At 39.1% G+C, this 17,770-nt stretch overlaps 1 protein-coding gene and 1 long non-coding RNA gene across 5 annotated transcripts in view; one reads left to right on the top strand and one right to left on the bottom strand.

The window, feature by feature from the left end:
* Positions 1-17,770, top strand: part of UBE2F (ubiquitin conjugating enzyme E2 F (putative)) — a 167,970-nt gene that overhangs the window by 123,717 nt on the left and 26,483 nt on the right. For 3 of the 4 annotated variants that reach the window (XM_075829626.1, XM_075829625.1, XM_075829627.1), the window contains exon 8: positions 15,302-15,334. In XM_075829626.1, the coding sequence (XP_075685741.1) occupies positions 15,302-15,334 (33 nt within the window). Of the gene's footprint in view, positions 1-9,169; positions 9,240-15,301; positions 15,335-17,770 lie in introns of all 4 variants that reach the window. The other variant, XM_075829628.1, reaches the window with a different exon arrangement.
* The window catches only part of LOC142655457 (uncharacterized), an 88,049-nt gene continuing 76,248 nt past the window's right edge, over positions 5,970-17,770 (bottom strand). The window contains exon 4 of the long non-coding RNA XR_012849496.1: positions 5,970-6,720. This is a non-coding gene — a long non-coding RNA (uncharacterized LOC142655457). The remainder of the gene's footprint in view (positions 6,721-17,770) is intronic.

Genomic DNA, 17,770 nt, shown 5'->3' with positions numbered 1-17,770 from the left:
AAGGTCAACTCTAATGAAATTAAATTCCCCAGGGCTACTTTGCTCTGTTGTACGGCTAATACCAATATATTACGTAATTCCTCATAATACAGTTCCCTAATTTTAATTAATCACTTCAAAATCTAGTTATTGACCTGTTTAAAAAAATAATAATTTGGGGGGGTTGGTGAAAATGGCTTTAAAACCACTTGTGTAGATCTATTGTTGGATTACTTCTAGTTTTTACACTTTCACTGTAGTCGTACAGAAAGAGAAAGTCAATCTCCATGTTGCCATTGATATATATTATCTATTTTACACTTCATATATAAATATTAGTGGTGTGTTTAAAGCCTTCCACCAAAGGCAAATTTGTACATTTCTGAACTCTACTTAGAATAACAATTGAATCACTGGAGTAGGACTAGAGTTTCATAAAACATGCCTATGTATTTTATTCAACACTGCTTTCTGCAGGCAATATTCATATATATTTTGTGTAAAGTTAATCTGATGCTCCAAATTAGAAAGTATGAGGACAATATTTTTCCCAGACAGATGAAAAGTAGCATCTATGGGGTATTGAACCCTCCTACCCGTTCCGTAGTGTAGCAGAGTCTGTGCCGTTCCAAAAGTTGGGGACTGGGAAACCTCATGTTTCACTTTTTGTGTATCTAGGTAATCGATTTTTGCCTTCTTCCGACGCGTTTCTTTGTGGCCGAAATTCTTCAGGAGAGATCAGACCAAGTTGCCTCTTCAAATGGAAACTCAAGTTAAAATCATTTTTCTGCAGTGGCAGGGATTCCCGGAACTATCTGTTCCTTCAGTGCTGGAGTTTGTGCCTGTCCCGGCGTCTGACGTCATCACCCACATATGTTTTTTGGCTGCTATTTAAACAAAGTTTCCTCCCTCTTGTACACACCTCCAGTGATGTATCTGGAGGTGTGTTCGTAGGAGGTAGCTTATACGCCACCAAACACAGAGCACCAACCAATCGAGAAGTGTCTGTTACATCGTCGGCGGCGCATAGCTCCTCCCACCAAAGTCACGAGTCAACAGGTCCGTGTCTCCTGTCACAGCTGGCAGACTGCTACATTTGCAGCAGATCCACCCGTCATAGACAGAGGATCAGCAGGCATCACGATGCATGCATTCACCAGGTGAGTCACACCTATTTCCTCGAAAGTTTGGGAGGGAAGGAAATATGGTGTGTTCTACGTCTCCTCCAGTGTTTATGCAGTGACGGCAAAAGATTCATGCAGACTGCTACACCAGAAAAAAAGGACTACACCAATAAATCCATTTGTAGTCTTTTCTTTGTTTGCCATATAGATGGGACTGGTTAATTCTTATGAAATTTTCACGTTTTTAATTAGATATTTTTGGTAGTAATGACCTATTTATATTTTTAACTATCAAGATGATTTTAACTCTATATACAAAGACTTTTTTAGAAACATTTTGGTTTAGGCTTTGGCAAAGGAAGTAATTGTTGGCCTAATAGTAGTTTAGGCTATTTATGGCCCTTTAGTGCATAGAGATTTTTAAATATTGTTGAAATTAATTGTTTGGGACTATTTCTGAGAATTGTACCTTTTGTATCAATTGTATCTAGAGGGATTAGATGAAACAGTAAAAATTTAGTTGCTCATTCAATCCATGGGGTGCCAAAGAGCCCAACTTGTATATCCATCTGGACTCCCTTTGGAGAACCACCATATCTGTCTCCTCCCCTTATAGATGGATGAATAAGTTCAATCTCCGTCAATTTAAGACATTTTGCATTACCCCTGTGATTTATATGCACATGTCTGGCCACTGGTTTATCTCTGTTATTCACAATGTCTCCTAGATGCTCCAGGACCCTCTTTCTCCATTCTCTTGTGGTTTTACCTATGTAGTCTAGGGGACAGCTACATGTAATTTTGTATACTACATTTTTAGAGCTACAGTTTATGAAATCCCTAATTTTGTAATTTATTCTGGTGGATGAGCTCATGAATTGTTTCGTATTTTGTATCACCGTACAAGCCTTACAATGTCCGCATTTATAACATGCAATATTTTTACCATCGTTTAACCAGCAGGGATCTTTTTGGGGGCTTTTCAGATTGCTATGTGTAACCCTGTCTCCAATGCTTCTTCCTCGTCTATAAGTGACCTGTCCCCAGGGGGATATGCCTTCTTTCAAATCTGGGTCCATTTGCAGGATACCCCAGTGTTCTTTTAATATCTCTTTAATTGTTTTGTTGGATCTGTCAAAGGTACCGATTAGTCTTATAGGTTGTTTAACCTGTTCTTTTTGCTTCGGGACAAGAAGCTCTTCCCTTTTCTCTTGTTTTGCATGTTGAAAAGCCTCTTTGAGAGTCTTCAATGGGTACTCTCTCTCTCTCTCTCTCTATCTCTCTTGTTCATCAAAATCTTGTTCATTGGAGCAGTTACGTCTGAGACTAAGACACTGCCCCTTTGGTATACCCCTTTTTAAAGGTTCGGGATGATAACATGTTCCCATCTCGGCAATCTATTAGTGGAGGTTGGTTTTCTGTATATGGTTAATGTTAAACCTCCTTTATCATTTTTTGAAATGCAAACATCTAAGAATGGTAGACATCTGTTATTGGATTCAGATGTGAACCTCAAGCCAAAGATGTTATTATTTAATTCGTCCACATAACTTACAAAGTCCCTTTCTGGTCCTCCCCATAGGATGAACACGTCATCTATATAACGTGCCCATATTATAATTGGGAAATTCAGATGTTGGTGCTCACCTGTGAATACCATAGTTTCCTCTCCCCAACCCAGGAGCAAATTGTCATATGTTGGTGCACATGAGTTACCCATGGCTGTGCTCCTGAGTTGGTGGTAGATGCGACCATTAAACAGGAAATTGTTTCTTGTTAATACGAATTGTAGCAGTTCTATGATGAAGGCATTATGTCTCTGTAGGTGAACCCCCCTTGTATTTAAGAAAAACTCAACTGCTTTTAAACCCATAATGTGTGGGATTGAGTAATACAGCGCCTCTACAAGATTGTGTTATGGTCCACTGTGACATCATTGATTTTTAGTAATAAATTCATGGTATCTTTAGTATAAGAGGGTAATGCCTCTACAAAATTTCTCAAAATTCTATCTATATATGTTCCCACATTTTGTGTTAATCCCCGTATCCCCGATACTATGGGTCGCTCTTTCAAAGGAGTAATTCCTTTGTGAATCTTCGGGAAGGCGTAGAAGGTGGGGGTTTGTGGGTTATCGATGGCCATGAATTTAAATTCATTTAAGTCAATGAGATTTTCAGTTCTTGCACGGTTTAGGATCCTGAGAAGTTCCTCTTTATCCTTTTGTATAGGGTTTTCTTTAACGATTTCATAACTGTCCTTATCGTTTAAGATAGCTTGGCACATGTCTACGTAGTCCTTTCTGGTTAGAACCACTTTTTTTTACTCCCTTATCGGAAGCTTTTATGATGATATTTTCATCTTTTTCCAATGACCTTAGTGCCAGATGTTCTTTTCTTTGAAGATTAGATGTTTTTCTAGATGTTTCAATTTTCATTAGATCCTTAACGACAAGGTCCTGAAAGACATCTATTATAGAGACATTGCCTACTGGGGGCATTTTTCGACTTTTCAATTTACATTGTGTAAAGGGACCTTCACCCCTTGCCTTTTCGTTTAAGGATAATAGAGTCGCTAAATCCCTTGCGTGAGGTAGTTCAGTTAAAGTCAATCCCATTTCCTGGCATTCCTTTTTATCTTTTATATAATTTATGCCATTTAAGCTTTCTAGTAAAGAGGTTGATGTCTTTTACCCAATTAAAGACTTCATAGGTCGTTGTAGGTACAAAGGATAGACCCTTATTGAGTACATATATTGTCCTCATATACGTTCTAATTTGGAGCATCACATGCACTTTACATAAAATATATATGAATGTTGCCTGCAGAAAGCAGCGTTGAATAAAATACATAGGCATTATAATCTCTTGACAATAGGGAATAATTCTTTGTTTTTTAAATAATTGTCCTAGTGTGTTCTTGTTTGCACACCTCTTTAAAATAAATTAGTAAATGTTATGTTTTATTATACACTTCATATATGAAATCCTCATGAGAATTTCAAAAACCTTGTAAATATGTAGCATTACATGTACTAATCATTATAGCCTGTATTATAGCAGGGCAGCATTCAGGCTTCTGTTGGTTCTTATGGGACGCAGGAGACAAACTTGTCAGCAGACGCAGCTCCATCTGCTTTGCTCAACTCCTACGACCATTTTTCTTACATCAGATAACTGTATAGTGCCTGTATTAACTTCTTGTTGCAAAATTATGTAGATCATGGGCTGGATATAGTTCCCGCTTGATGTCGTAAATGTATTTAATCAGTGGTTATCTGCTTCATAACCGACGCACGCGCAGTACACCCTTGACGTTTCACCGGTCTAATCGGCAGTACTGCGCATGTGTCGATTATGAAGTAGACCCGCCCGCGTGTTCAGGAGTCTACGGGGTCAGGCGTGAACCCTGCTATTACAGTGCCTGGCCGCTGTCAATCAATGACAGAAGGGAGGGATGGTTGGACTGGCGAAAGAAGACACAACATTTTGGAGCAACGGTGACGCCCTCGTTGCTCCCAAATGCTCATTTGCATATACTGAATAAAACGATTTTTTTTTTCTGCAAAAGAGGCACTTGTGAAAAAGGTAATAAATATTAGGTTCAGGTTAGCCTAACTCTATATTACCCTGTTGCTAGTTTGATAGGTACGTTTCTGGTGACAGATTCCCTTTAAGCCTTTTTTAGTGTCCCCAGCTGTCATGACAACCATCGACTCCCAACGTTGTGCGTGTGCCGATGGGTAATCAGAGTGGGCCCCCCCTGTCTTTTAAGCTCCTTCGGTAACCGTAACATCTAAGGGGTTAAACAACTGGGCTCGTCACAGTTCGATGTCGGCTGTATAGTACAGCCAGAACCCACTGCTGATGGCACAGCTTCTGTGCCTTCACCATCACCGCGGTATAACTGTCGAGATGCTCTAAGTTGATCCTTACCACGACATACAGTTACGTCATGGTGCGCTAAAGGGTTGAAGGAGTTGACTCACGATGACAGCGGAAGTTTGTGGCTTTCACTGGGGATTACAACTGATCGGAGGTAGAGGAGCGTCACACACCTAGATTAGCTGATCGCTACATCGGCTTCTTTTGGGGTTGTCTTTATGACACTTTTTAGTGCTTTTGATTACGTATGTAAGAAGAAAATTATTTGAGCCTCTAAAGTATTAAGTCAGCGAAACACTTGATCTAATTTAGACACTACTGATAAATTCTTCAGGAAAGAATCTGCTTTTTGTTTATTCCAATCCCCTCATAAATGTGCCTTTTTTTTTTTTCGAAGCTGTAGCCCAAGTTCTAATTTGCAGTCAAATATTTATATTATTAGCTTTGTTTTAAGTCTACAGCTGCCTCAAATTTTTCTAGGCACGTTGACGTATTGTGTATGTGTGGTCTTAAAAGGTTGGCTAAAGCTTGCCCTATTGAAACCTTGTTTATTACGTCTTTTTATTTGCTTGCCTGTAACTGTATTTGTTTATGGGTCCTTGATATATACAAGGCTGTAATTACAGGGAATATGGTGACTACTTGACATTTCTTTTCTCCTGTAAGCAACGGGAGGCTTTTTGAAGTAATATTTATAGAGGATACAGTTATACTGTTTCTTCTTTCCTCTTTATATCTGTACGGATAATGGAGCAGAAAAAAATATATTCATCTTTCACATCCATTTGAAGTCTTGGAAAGAAATCACACGTTCACACATAGAGAAACAATAGGTAATGATTCTAGTTCTGGCACAAGTTGCCAAGAATGGAAGAATAATTTAGGTTTTTGGAGCCTAATTTTCATTTTTACTTCAGCTCAGTGGCACCTTGTACTCTATAAATGAAGTACCGTTTACATTACTATAGGCGGACACTTCGTGTTTTGAGAGATGACTTGTCAGCGATCATGTTATCACCGTAAAGGCAAGATAACAATGAAAGATAACACACTTTTATTTGCATCATAAAGCATGGGCTAACTTTGACATTAGATGATATGACCGCTCCGCTCCCTCTCACTGCACAGTCACCCCTGCACATGTCACAGAGCATGCCCACAACACTTTTACCATATGTCAATAGGTTGTATCCTGAGCTTTCCTATCTCTATAGTAGATGCTTGCTGTTAAGCAAATATCTTCAACTTTTAGTTGTCACCTTTGAATTCGATTTCCAGAAATTTATAGTAAAATCGTTCTTCTGTTATTAACAGAACATGCTGTCGAATGACTGTTTTACCATAAGTTTCTAAAAAACGAATACAAAGGAGACAACCAATATGGCAGCACATCTTGTTATGATTTTTTATTTTTTTTAAATGGTCACTTGTGCAATGTTCGATTTTGTTCTTCTCCGTATATTCAAATAATTGTTCCCTAAAATAAAATTGCTTTGAAATACAACTCCCTTGTCGTCTTTAGCTGTTTGAATTATCCTGCTCTACTACATGGATGATATTTGCTAGACGAAAACCATTGACGCAACCACTAATAGCAGTCATTACTTGTCAACTAGCTTCCCACCGACCATAGATCTGCATGTTATTTAGAGTTACGTTCCATCGCACTGCAGGTGAGACCCAAGACAGCATGGTGATGACCTTTCTAGAAGACCAAATTCATTTAGAACCTGCTGAATAAAATAGACACTAGATAAGATGACAAGTCAGAGATGATACCTTATCACTATTGCACAGGGTACAGCAGAAAAAAATGAATCTATAAATACATGCATTATTACAATGGCAATTTCTAAGGTCTGCTTCCCAGTGAAGCAGGCAGCACACAGCAATCCTCCAACTATATTAAAGTGGTATTTCCATCTTGATAAATATACCTATAAAGTTAAATACAGGCACTTAAAATTAGGCATTTTTGTAAATACCTTAGTTTTTTGAAACGCTGTACTTTGCGAGATATCCTGGCTCCATCTTACTGACAGCCCCTCTTAGTTTATTGCTCGATGCCTAGTGATCCGGCCACCGCTGATTTCCTTTAGCGGTGGCCGTGCTTGCCCAGTGATTTCCTTTTTAATTTGGAGAGGACGGCCGTGTCATGGTAAACGCACCTGACCGCGCAAGCACGTTTGCTTCTGGCCCGGCCACCTCTCAGCTATATGGAGATTAGCGGTCGGCTCCAGAGCAGGTACATTAAAACTAAGGTGAGGACAAATAAAGATTGCTGGGAAGACGGGGGAATAGTCTGAACCACGTTTACCATGCCTGGTTGAGACGATCGTTCTGCCACCTTTACTCCTGAGGCTGCTAGTACTAAAGTAGCTAGCAGTGTCGGGCACACGCACTAAGAAAGCAGAGTGGCTTGATTGACAACAAGCATATTACGCCCACATTTAGAAAACCTAACAAGCAGTAGCTGCGTTGGAAGGCTTAGAAACTAGGTAGTTAGAAAATTTAAGTATTTACATAATTAAATTAATAATTTGCAGTATGTTTAATATTCATGAAAACAAATAAGCCTTCACTTGGGAATAACCCTTTAATCCCTATACAACATTACTGTATAATATTTTTTACCAAAAGAAATATAACACACTGACACAACCTTCACTTTCCAATAGATATATTTCAAAACTAAATCCATTTTATCCTTCACTTAATATATGACTCCATTCACACCTTGCAGTGATGGGCTTTAATTTTATACTGTTTCTTTGTTTGTTTTTTTTATTATTGAAGAGGGGTTTTTCAACGGGGGAATGAACGACAGGATAAAATGTGATAAGTTTTCAGGTGCTACACATGGAGTTTCCAGTTTGTTGCATATCTAGCTCCAATATGTCTCAGATATATGACCTAGCAGATTGAATTGTATTGTGTAGCTGTCATCTGAGCTTCTGCAGTGCCCTGCTCTCTAGAACCAGGTGTAATTGCACCACGTCATGCCCCAACGCACGTTTCACGTCACCGCTTCTGAAGGGGGTACTGTTCTAGTCTACTGACCCACTTTTTATATTTTAACCCATGACCCAGCCCTAGCCAATCGTCATCCATTTCCGGCGCACGCGCTATATCGCTGATATGATACTAGTCCCACCCACTTACAGCGCTCAAATGTCTGCGCACCAACGTCTGATTGACATCACAGACATGCGCCAAACACATAAAGAGGCCAGAGTGGTAAAGGGCATCGCAGGCGATCATATGCTAATGTGCACCTTGACAATTGCTACCCAAACCGCAATAAGGAGCCTATAAGTATGTAGCCTATATTAATCCCCACGTCCAAGGTAGGACATCACTAAAACAAGTAGTTCTAATATATAATGCAGTAATATTGTGATAACAAATTAGAAACGAATTAGAATCTAATATTAGATACACAATCTCCTATTCGCCATCCCCAGTATTATACATGTACCACCCCAGCAATTTTGGCCAATGTTTCGTTAACACATGCCTTATTATTTCCCACTGATTGTTGAACGTGGATATGAACCTAACTTGGTTGTCGCTTCTTTTATCTCGAGTTGAGTGTCAACAAATTTTTCTGCATTGTGGTCTGAGCCCAGCGATAGTCTTTCTTTATGCTTCTGGGGCTGTAATCCCTGTTGCAGAATCTCCTCTCCAGATCCCTAGCTTGGTTCTCAAACTTGGCATCGGAGGAACAGATCCTTCTCATCCTGAGGCATTGACCAACTGGGACATCTTTGATAGAGTAATTATGAGCAGATAAAGCATGCAGTAGTGAATTCACGATGTACTGTTGCGATGTACATCGGTTTGTAATCGTCCCTGCTCATCAACCTCCATAGAGATGTCAATTTGATGTTAAAGTTGTTTTGGTTTAGTAGATGCATAAGTTTAGCTAGGTCCTCATTGGACCCTTGCCGTATCACTAGCAGATTGTCAATGTATCTAATCCAACACTGCACATGGTCCACTGCGTGAGCGCGATCGTCATGTAAAACCAGCCTCTCCCAAAAACCAAGAAACAGGTTTGCATATTACGACATGCCCGCCGCACCAAACGTGTAGTGCCTTGCTTTTGAAGGTAAAATACATCTTTAAACACAGACGTAATGTGTCAAAATTAACTGTAGTCTTCATTAATTAACTCACCAGTGCCGCTGTCCCACTGCTGATCCTCAGGAAAAAGCAGATCGGCTCATGGCCATCCTGATGCCGGATACAGGTATACGGTGACTCAATGTCCGCAGTGACCAGGTACATGTCCGGTTCCATCGAGTGTTTTATTTACCTAAAACTGGGAATCCCTTTTAATTCCTGACGCTCCAATTTTAAATGTGTTCATGTAGTGATTATAGTCCTGTCATTTAGTTGGTGAGGAGTTGTAGGGCCCCCATGGTCAGGGTACTCTCTACTGATGCTACTGCCCTGCATAGAGCACTATTTTATTGCTATAGTAGACTTTTTTTATAGTTATTACTGTTTAGTCTTATCTTTATGGACACTTAAAGTGGGGTCCTTCTTATTTTTTTACATCTAGTTTCTTCACAAATAGTACATTTATATTGATGATCTCTTATTCCTTTTCTTGATTTTTGAGTATTGTTGGGTACGTTTTCTGAAGATTTCACGGTTCTGGAAATTTCTTGTTTTGTAGTGTAAGTCTGAGAATATAACCAAGCTTTTCACAGCAGCAAAGTGTTGAATGGTAAACTAAGTAATGCTTCTCCCCACTAATCGATCAGGACTGGACCAGCTGACATGACTGAGTAATGGATGTATACATAAGAAAGCTGCTTCTGCTGCTAAAACACAATCATCGTGCCTAATTTTTATTAATACCTCTCATTCCCCTTGTGACCTTTTCCGCTCATTTAATTATTTCTCAAAGAACTAATTGCTAAGCCATGAAAATGTTTTAGGCGATCATTGTGTGAAGAAGTCATAAGTCATTCCAGAGATCTGTAAAAGGCATTTGATGACGCTATGGCCTTGTCTTACTAACCTTGTTCTCTTCTCAAACAAACAATTGCGTAAATATAAGCAGAGCATTCCAATATAGTAGGAATGCAGTCAAATTTATGTGTGTGTATGTGTATATACAAATATATAAAATATGTATGTATATAAAATATATCCTTAAATATATATTACAGTACTGTGCAAAATTTAAAGCAAGAATGCGTTTAAAAATAAGTGTTAATCGTTTTTGTTATTTTTCATCAATAAACAAAAAGCAAAGTGAATGAACAGAAGAGAAATCTAAATCAAATCAATATTTGGTGTGACCACCCTTTGCCTTCAAATCAGCCTTAATTCTTCTAGGTACACATACACACAGTTTTTGAAGAAACTTAGCAGGGAGGTTGTTCCAAACATCTTGAAGGAAGAACCACAGATATTCTGTGGATGTAGGATTCCTCAAATCCATATGTCTCTTCTTGTAATTCCAGACGGACTCGATGATTTTGAGCTCAGGGCTCTGTGGGGCCATATCATCACTTCCGGGGCGCCTTGTTCTTCTTCACACTGAAGATAGTGCTTAATGACATTGGCTGTATCTTTGGGGTTGTCGTCCTGCTACAGAATAAATTTGAGGCCAATCAGACGCCTCCCTGATGGTATTGCATGATGGATAAGTATCTGCCTGTTATTCTCCTCATTGAGGACACCATTAATCCTGACTAAATCCCCAAACATGCAAGGAACCTTCACCGTTTTACTGTTGTGTTCAGACACTCATTATTGTACCGCTCTCCAGCCCTTCGGCAAACAAACTGCCCTCTGTTAGAGCCAAATATTTAAAATTTTGACTCATCAGTCCGGAGCACCTGCTGCCATTTTCCTGCACCCCAGTTCCTGTGTTTTTGTGCATAGTTGAGTCACATGGCCTTGTTTCCACGTCGAAGGTTTGGCTTTTTGGCTGCAGTTCTTTCATGCAGACCACTTCTGGATTGACTTCTCTGAACAGTAGATGGGTGTACCTGGGTCCCACAGGTCTCTGACTGTTCTGAGCTTACGGCACTTCTGGACATCTTCAGATTTCTGAGGGAAGTAAGCATGATGTATCTTTGAAATGCTGCGCTGTTTCCTTGGCCGAGCACTGCGTCTACGGTCCTCAACGTTGCCCGTTTCTTTGTTCTTCTTCAAAAGAACTTGAACAGCACATTCTGAAACCCCGGTCTGCTTTAAAATCTTTGCCTGGGAGAGACCTTGCTGATGCAGTATACTTACCTTGTGTCTTGTTGCTGTGCTCAGTCTTGCCATGATGGACCTGTGACATAAAACGGTCTTCCACAACCTCACATTTGTAGCAGAGTTTGGCTGTTCCTCACATAGTTTTAAGCCGCCTACACAGCTGTTTCTGTTACAGTTAATGACTGTTTCAACCTGCATATGAAAATGATGATCATTATCACCTGTTGGTTAACATTGGTTAATTATACACCTGACTATAATCCTACAAAATCTGCGACTTTGTGCAAGTGTACCTAGAAGAATTGATGCTGTTTTAAAGGTAACGTGTAGTCACACCAAATATTGATTTGATTTAGATTTGTCTTCTATTTTTGAAAGCATTCTTATTTTGCAGCATTTTTCCACAACTGCAAATAACTAGAAATGATCACAGCACTCCAGAAATAGTTGCAAAAAGAATGTGGTTTATGTAACCCATGAAGAAATTGCTACGTTTCAGCCGTCTCAGCAGGTGCCTTTCTCAAGCAATAGTGATATGTCAGCCAGGGTTTTATACCTTTTGTTTGTAATTACATCATCAATGGTCATTCACCCAAAAAACATAAAAAGACAAACAATAGTGTCGTTTACATATAATAAAAATATATAATCGTATATACATGTTATACATAGATCCAATAAAGTGCACAGTGAAAATACACTATATAAATAGTTTTAAACATTCAAAAATAGTAAATTGTCAAAATCCATGCATATAAGGAGGAGATACGAGCCACTCACCAATCCCAGTCTTGGACACATATTAGGAATAATATCCCTGATGATCAACTAGTTCCACGGCGTCTGCCAGAGTTAGCAGCGCATGCGTCATTACAGATTATGCAACAGATATCAAGGAGCCAATCCAGCTAGAGCGTCACCTGTTGCTATGGTGTTTGCACATATCGGCCAATCACGGCCTAGTACAGGCCGACGTCAAGGCAACGTCACTCATCGTAGCGGCGCTTGCGCACCACACGCTTCAAACGAAGTGTATGCTGACTTCAAAATAGAGACAAAACCCACTAATATTATAGTATAAGTCAGACTAAACTATAAGAAATATATTCGTTGTAAGCGCCCATATATATTTGAGACCGGGTCATTGCCATATTATCCACATGTATTATGTAGCATATCAAGCAAGCTCCATGCAACTAAAGGTATACAATCCACACCTCCGTGGAGAAGTAACCATAAGTAAGCATAACGGTCTACTACATATCACATAAAGGGCTCGTGTAAGTTTTGATCAGAGTGGGATGTAAATACAGCGGTCAACACCTATATAAAATACTGGAAGTATAATAATAGGAGACGAAAACCTGCTGTGACCGGTAGACACCAATGGTTTACTAAAATGGCCAAAAAAAATGCATAGCACCATTTACTCTGTACCTTTTGAAGTGCTGCTTTTTTCTAATAAAAAATATATATATATAAAATTTTGCTTGAAAGTTTTGCTTGAAAATGCTTCCATTGAGGAAGTGAAACGTTGCAGTTGTTGGGTGAATATACTTCACTTTTTATTCGTGAGTGCTGCATCCATGCTCTTGTCTTTTTGTTATACATCATATGGGGAGAAGTCACTCCTATCATTTGGAGCTTAGCACCGACCATTTATTTGGTAATTTGCACTTGTGCTGCTCCTACCTGCCTTACTATTTTTTATATATATATATATATATATATATATATATATATATATATATATATATATACATACATACACACACGCTTTGAAGTCCTGGCGCTGTTACTTTCTCCATTGTTTACTTTATCCAAGGTTCTCAGATTTATGGTTTATACAAATGTGTGCATAGTCCTTGTACAGCGGGACACAGTGCCTATAGGTCACAATTGCACTCTGAGTGGCACCAGTTGGAAGCTCTGTGATGTACAATGGGGAAGATTTACTAAGAGGTGTAGGATTTAGATAGCATAAACTTAGATAAAGGCAGTCTGTAGATGCGCCAAATTTATCAGTGGCGCATGTTGTATGTTAAATTTGGAGCATCTTGCTAGACACTTTTTTTCTTCCTTTATACCAGCTTTTACTTGGCTTAGTTTTTTTTGCCGCATTTTAAGCCACACTCCTTCCTTGATGAGCATATTTTTGGACACATTCCAGAAACAGATACATTAGTAAATCTGCCCAAATATTATTCACATTAGTTTGCATTTAAGGGTGTAGACCATGCCACAATGAATCTGTGAGAAAAATAACCTTTGCGTGCCTCAGTATAAAACAGAAGGCAAATGGAGGTACAATATGGTCCCATAGAAGGCTTTGGGTGCCGTAATACAGATGGGGTCATATAGCAAGTGTCATTTATACTACACTTTTTGTTTCACAGCTACAGAAAATGTTGGATTCTAATTTGTAGTTAACATAATCCCGAGAAATAATTTCCTCCTTGGGAGTTGGTTACATGGCTTTGCCTACTTTTGCTTGAAAACGATAAGACTGAGTAAGGTTGAACTAGTGGGAGAAATGTTACTGCACAAGAATGGAAATTTATTTGCCATTCAGGTCATTTGGAGTCTAAAATTTAGAAGGCACTTCTTTATACATCAATGTTATGTCATTGTGGTACAGATTTATATGACAATCTGTGTTTGTGGAAAGCTGGATGACAACTCTTTGGGAACTTTAATGGCTGCTATTTGGGGTTGTCACCTTTTAAAAATCCATTCTCTTGTACACCAGAATAATACAACTGCAGATGAATATAATATATATATATTTTTTTTTTTTAGAAGTCAAATTTAGAGACTTATTGTTTTATTTTTAGCTTAGGAAGAAATACTGTTAAGGTATGTTCACAAATTATTTTCAGTCATATTTTGGAGTGTAAAACACTTAAATTACGCTCCGAAATACACTTGAAATACGTCTGGAAACTACAAGCTTTCTATTGATTTCAATGGGATATACACTAGTTCATATGAACCGTCTTTTTACGCTGCTGAATTTAAAAAGAAACTCGTAAAAATATACTTCGTAAAAAAGAGACATGTCACTTTTTGAAACGTTTTACGAGCTTATTTTCCATTTACACAACCAAAAAAACGCTTATAAAATATGCTTCAAAAACGCTGAAAATCCGCTTTAAAATTGCTTGCAAAAATCATACGCTTGGAAAATCCGCTCAAAAAATCCCTGCATTCGGGTGTTGTTTTCTCCTAAAATCAGCCCCGTATTTTTCTTCACACATATGCAATGTGAACATACCCTTAAAGGAGTTGTCCGGTTTCAGCAAATTAATGTTCTTTTTTGTATAAATAAAAGTTATACAATTGGTATTAATTCTTCATGGTTAAGAGCTCTGCTTGCTGTCATTCAGTAGGAACCTTCATTGTTTACTTCCAGTGGATAAAATTCTGTCCATGGTCATGTGATGGACACACAGGTGCTGGGATCGTTAGAAGACACAGCTCTGATACATATACTGATCCCAGAACATGTGTGTCCATCACAGTATACAGTGAATGTTCCTACCAAATAACAACAAGCAGAGATCTTAAAAACCGTGAGGAATTACTACGAAAAGCCTTTTGAAACCTTTTATAACTTTTAAATAGTTTGCTGAAATCGGACTACCCCTTTAAATAATAGCAGATAGAGTTCAGTGCACTTTTCAAAGCATATCTTGTTGATTTCCCTGGCAGATGACAAGCCACAGTCTACATCAGCCATCTGATTCTGTCACTGCAGCCTGGATCCATATCCTTTATTACGATCTTCCATTCTCAGATGCCCCTTGTGATCATTGCCATTTTTCTCTACTTTATGACTGTAAAATCCGATAATAATCTGTTATTCCCTGCAGTCTCCCTACAAAGGCTTTAATTTGTATTTCATTTAAACGCCACTTTTTCCATTGCCCGCTACTTTGTAGCATCTGATGTTCTCAGACACATTTCTCTGTCCTGGGGCTCTGCTTCTGATAAGTAAACCATGTTACCAGCAAATTAATGACTTGCCCATCTTCTGCTGACATCTTTCTGGTGTTTTTAAATGTTCTCTTTTTCTTATTTTATTTGCAGGATGTTGTATGGGGATTGAACTCGTTGTTTACAGTAAGTACAGATACAATATAATGTCTAGCTCGTCTGATTTATATATTAAAAACACAGCAGGAACGGCTATATCCATGCACATGGTTCTGCTGATAAGGTATGTGGCTGGAGACGGAAACTAACTGAAGCCACATTATGAAGACAATAATAGCTGGCAAACAGGAATATTAATAGAGCTACTGTACGTGGTCTGTATGTAATATTTTACAGATTTATATGGGTAAGCAATGTAAAAGTCAAATAGCTAGAAAAGGCTGGTAAAAACCCCATCAGCATCATCTAGCCACCTGAAGATTATGGGACAACAGACCTAATAATATTTAAAATGCCTATATTTCATATCTGACTGTAGATGGCTAATGGGCTACAGACAATAGTGATATTAAACGTTTGCCCTAAGGCCCTTTTATACGGGTCAATGATCGGGCAAACAAGCTTTTATATGAACGCTCGTTCCCGATCAGTGTCCTGTGTAAACGTTCATCCGTCGGCTGATTTGAATCATTTATGCAGCATTAAATATTATAGTTGTTGGCAGCACATCTCCCTGGGAAAGAAGAAAAAGAGAGCCGATCAACGAGACGTCTCCTTGAACGGCGCTCATTTTACAGCCCATATTGGCTGGTATAAAAGAACCTTTAGTTGGAGGTTTAGGTAAGCTGACCACATTATGAATTTCTTTTAAAAGAATTTAATTTCTTTCATGTAATTCTGGTGCCCAAACAGGACATTTCTGTCAATGGCATTTTACCATGGTTAAAGTATAGCTAAACGTTTGACAAACTTCTGACATGTCATCTTGACATGTCCGAAGTTTAGATTGGTGGACGGACTCAATAGAAAGTCTATCAGCCCGTACTCCGATGCATTAGCTTTCCAGAAAAAGCCGAACAAGCACGAAGCGGCTGAGCGCTCACACGAGCGCTTTAGCTGCTTCATTCTAGCGATTGGTGGGGGTCTCATTGCTCGGACCACCACCAATCCAAACTTCTGACATGTCACTATGACATGTCATTAGTTTGTCAAACGTTTAGCTACACTTTAAAGCTGATCTATCAGTATAAAAGGCGTCATTAAATCAGAGCCATACATAAATATATTTATTAGTTACATTGTAGAGGGATTGTACAGTAAAATATCAATTGATAATTAATTTACCATTCGTTTAGTAACAGAAAATAGGACAGGACTGGTTAAGTTAGTCGCTTTGGTGGAAAAGGTTACATTCATATAAATGTAAGGTTATTCACATGGGAAAGGAAAATACATGCCACCATTACATACTACACCGTGTTCCAAATTATTATGCACATTGGATTTAAGTGTCATAAACATTTAATTATTAGTTTTTCAATTAAACTCATGGATGGTATTGTGTCTTAGGGCTCTTTGGATCATTGTAATCAATCTCAGACACCTGTGATAATTAGTTTGCCAGGTGTGCCCAATCAAAGGAAAACTACTTAAGAAGGACGTTCCACATTATTAAGCAGGCCACAGGTTTCAAGCAATATGGGAAAGAAAAAGGATCTCTTCTGCCGAAAAGCGTGAAATAGTGCAATACCTTGGACAAGGTATGAAAACATTGGATATTTCAAGAAAACTTAGGCCTGATCATCGTACTGTGAAAAGATTTGTGGCTGATTCAGAGCACAGACGGGTTCGTACAGATAAAGGCATAAGGAGGAAGGTTTTTGCCAGACAAATTAATAGGATTAGGAGTGCAGCTGCTAAAATGCCATTGCAAAGCAGAAAACAGGTATTTGAAGCCGCTGGTGCCTCTGGAGTCCCGCGAACCTCAAGGTCTAGGATCTTCCAGAGGTTTGCAAGTGTGCATAAAGCTATTATTCGGCCACCCCTAAACAATGCTCACAAGCAGAAACGGTTGCAGTGGGCTCAGAAATACATGAAGACTAATTTTCAAACCGTGTTGTTTACTGATGAGTGCCGTGCAACTCTGGATGGTCCAGATGGATGGAGTAGTGGATGGTTGGTGAATGGCCACCATGTCCCAACAAGGCTGCGACGTCAGCAAGGAGGTGGCGGAGTCATGTTTTTGGCTGGAATCATGGGGAGAGAGCAGGTAGGCCCCTTTAGGGTCCCCAACGGTGTGAAAATGACCTCTGCAAAGTACGTAGAGTTTATGACTGACCACTTCCGTGGTACAAAAAGAAGAGCCATGCCTTCCGTAGCATAATTTTCTTCATGCATGACAATGCACCATCTCATGCTGCAAAGAATACCTCTGTGTCATTGGCTGCTATGCGCATAAAAGGAGAGAAACTCATGGTGTGGCCCCCATGTTCTCCTGACCTCAACCCTATTGAGAACCTTTGGAGCATCCTCAAGCAAAATATCTATGAGGGTGGGAGGCAGTTCACATCAAAACAGAAGCTCTGGGAGGTTATTCTGACATCCTGCAAAGATATTCAAGCA

The sequence above is a fragment of the Rhinoderma darwinii genome, chromosome 6 (genome assembly GCF_050947455.1).
Source record: "Rhinoderma darwinii isolate aRhiDar2 chromosome 6, aRhiDar2.hap1, whole genome shotgun sequence".
In the NCBI taxonomy this organism is placed as follows: domain Eukaryota; kingdom Metazoa; phylum Chordata; class Amphibia; order Anura; family Rhinodermatidae; genus Rhinoderma; species Rhinoderma darwinii.
This window is presented reverse-complemented; position numbering and strand designations above follow the sequence as displayed.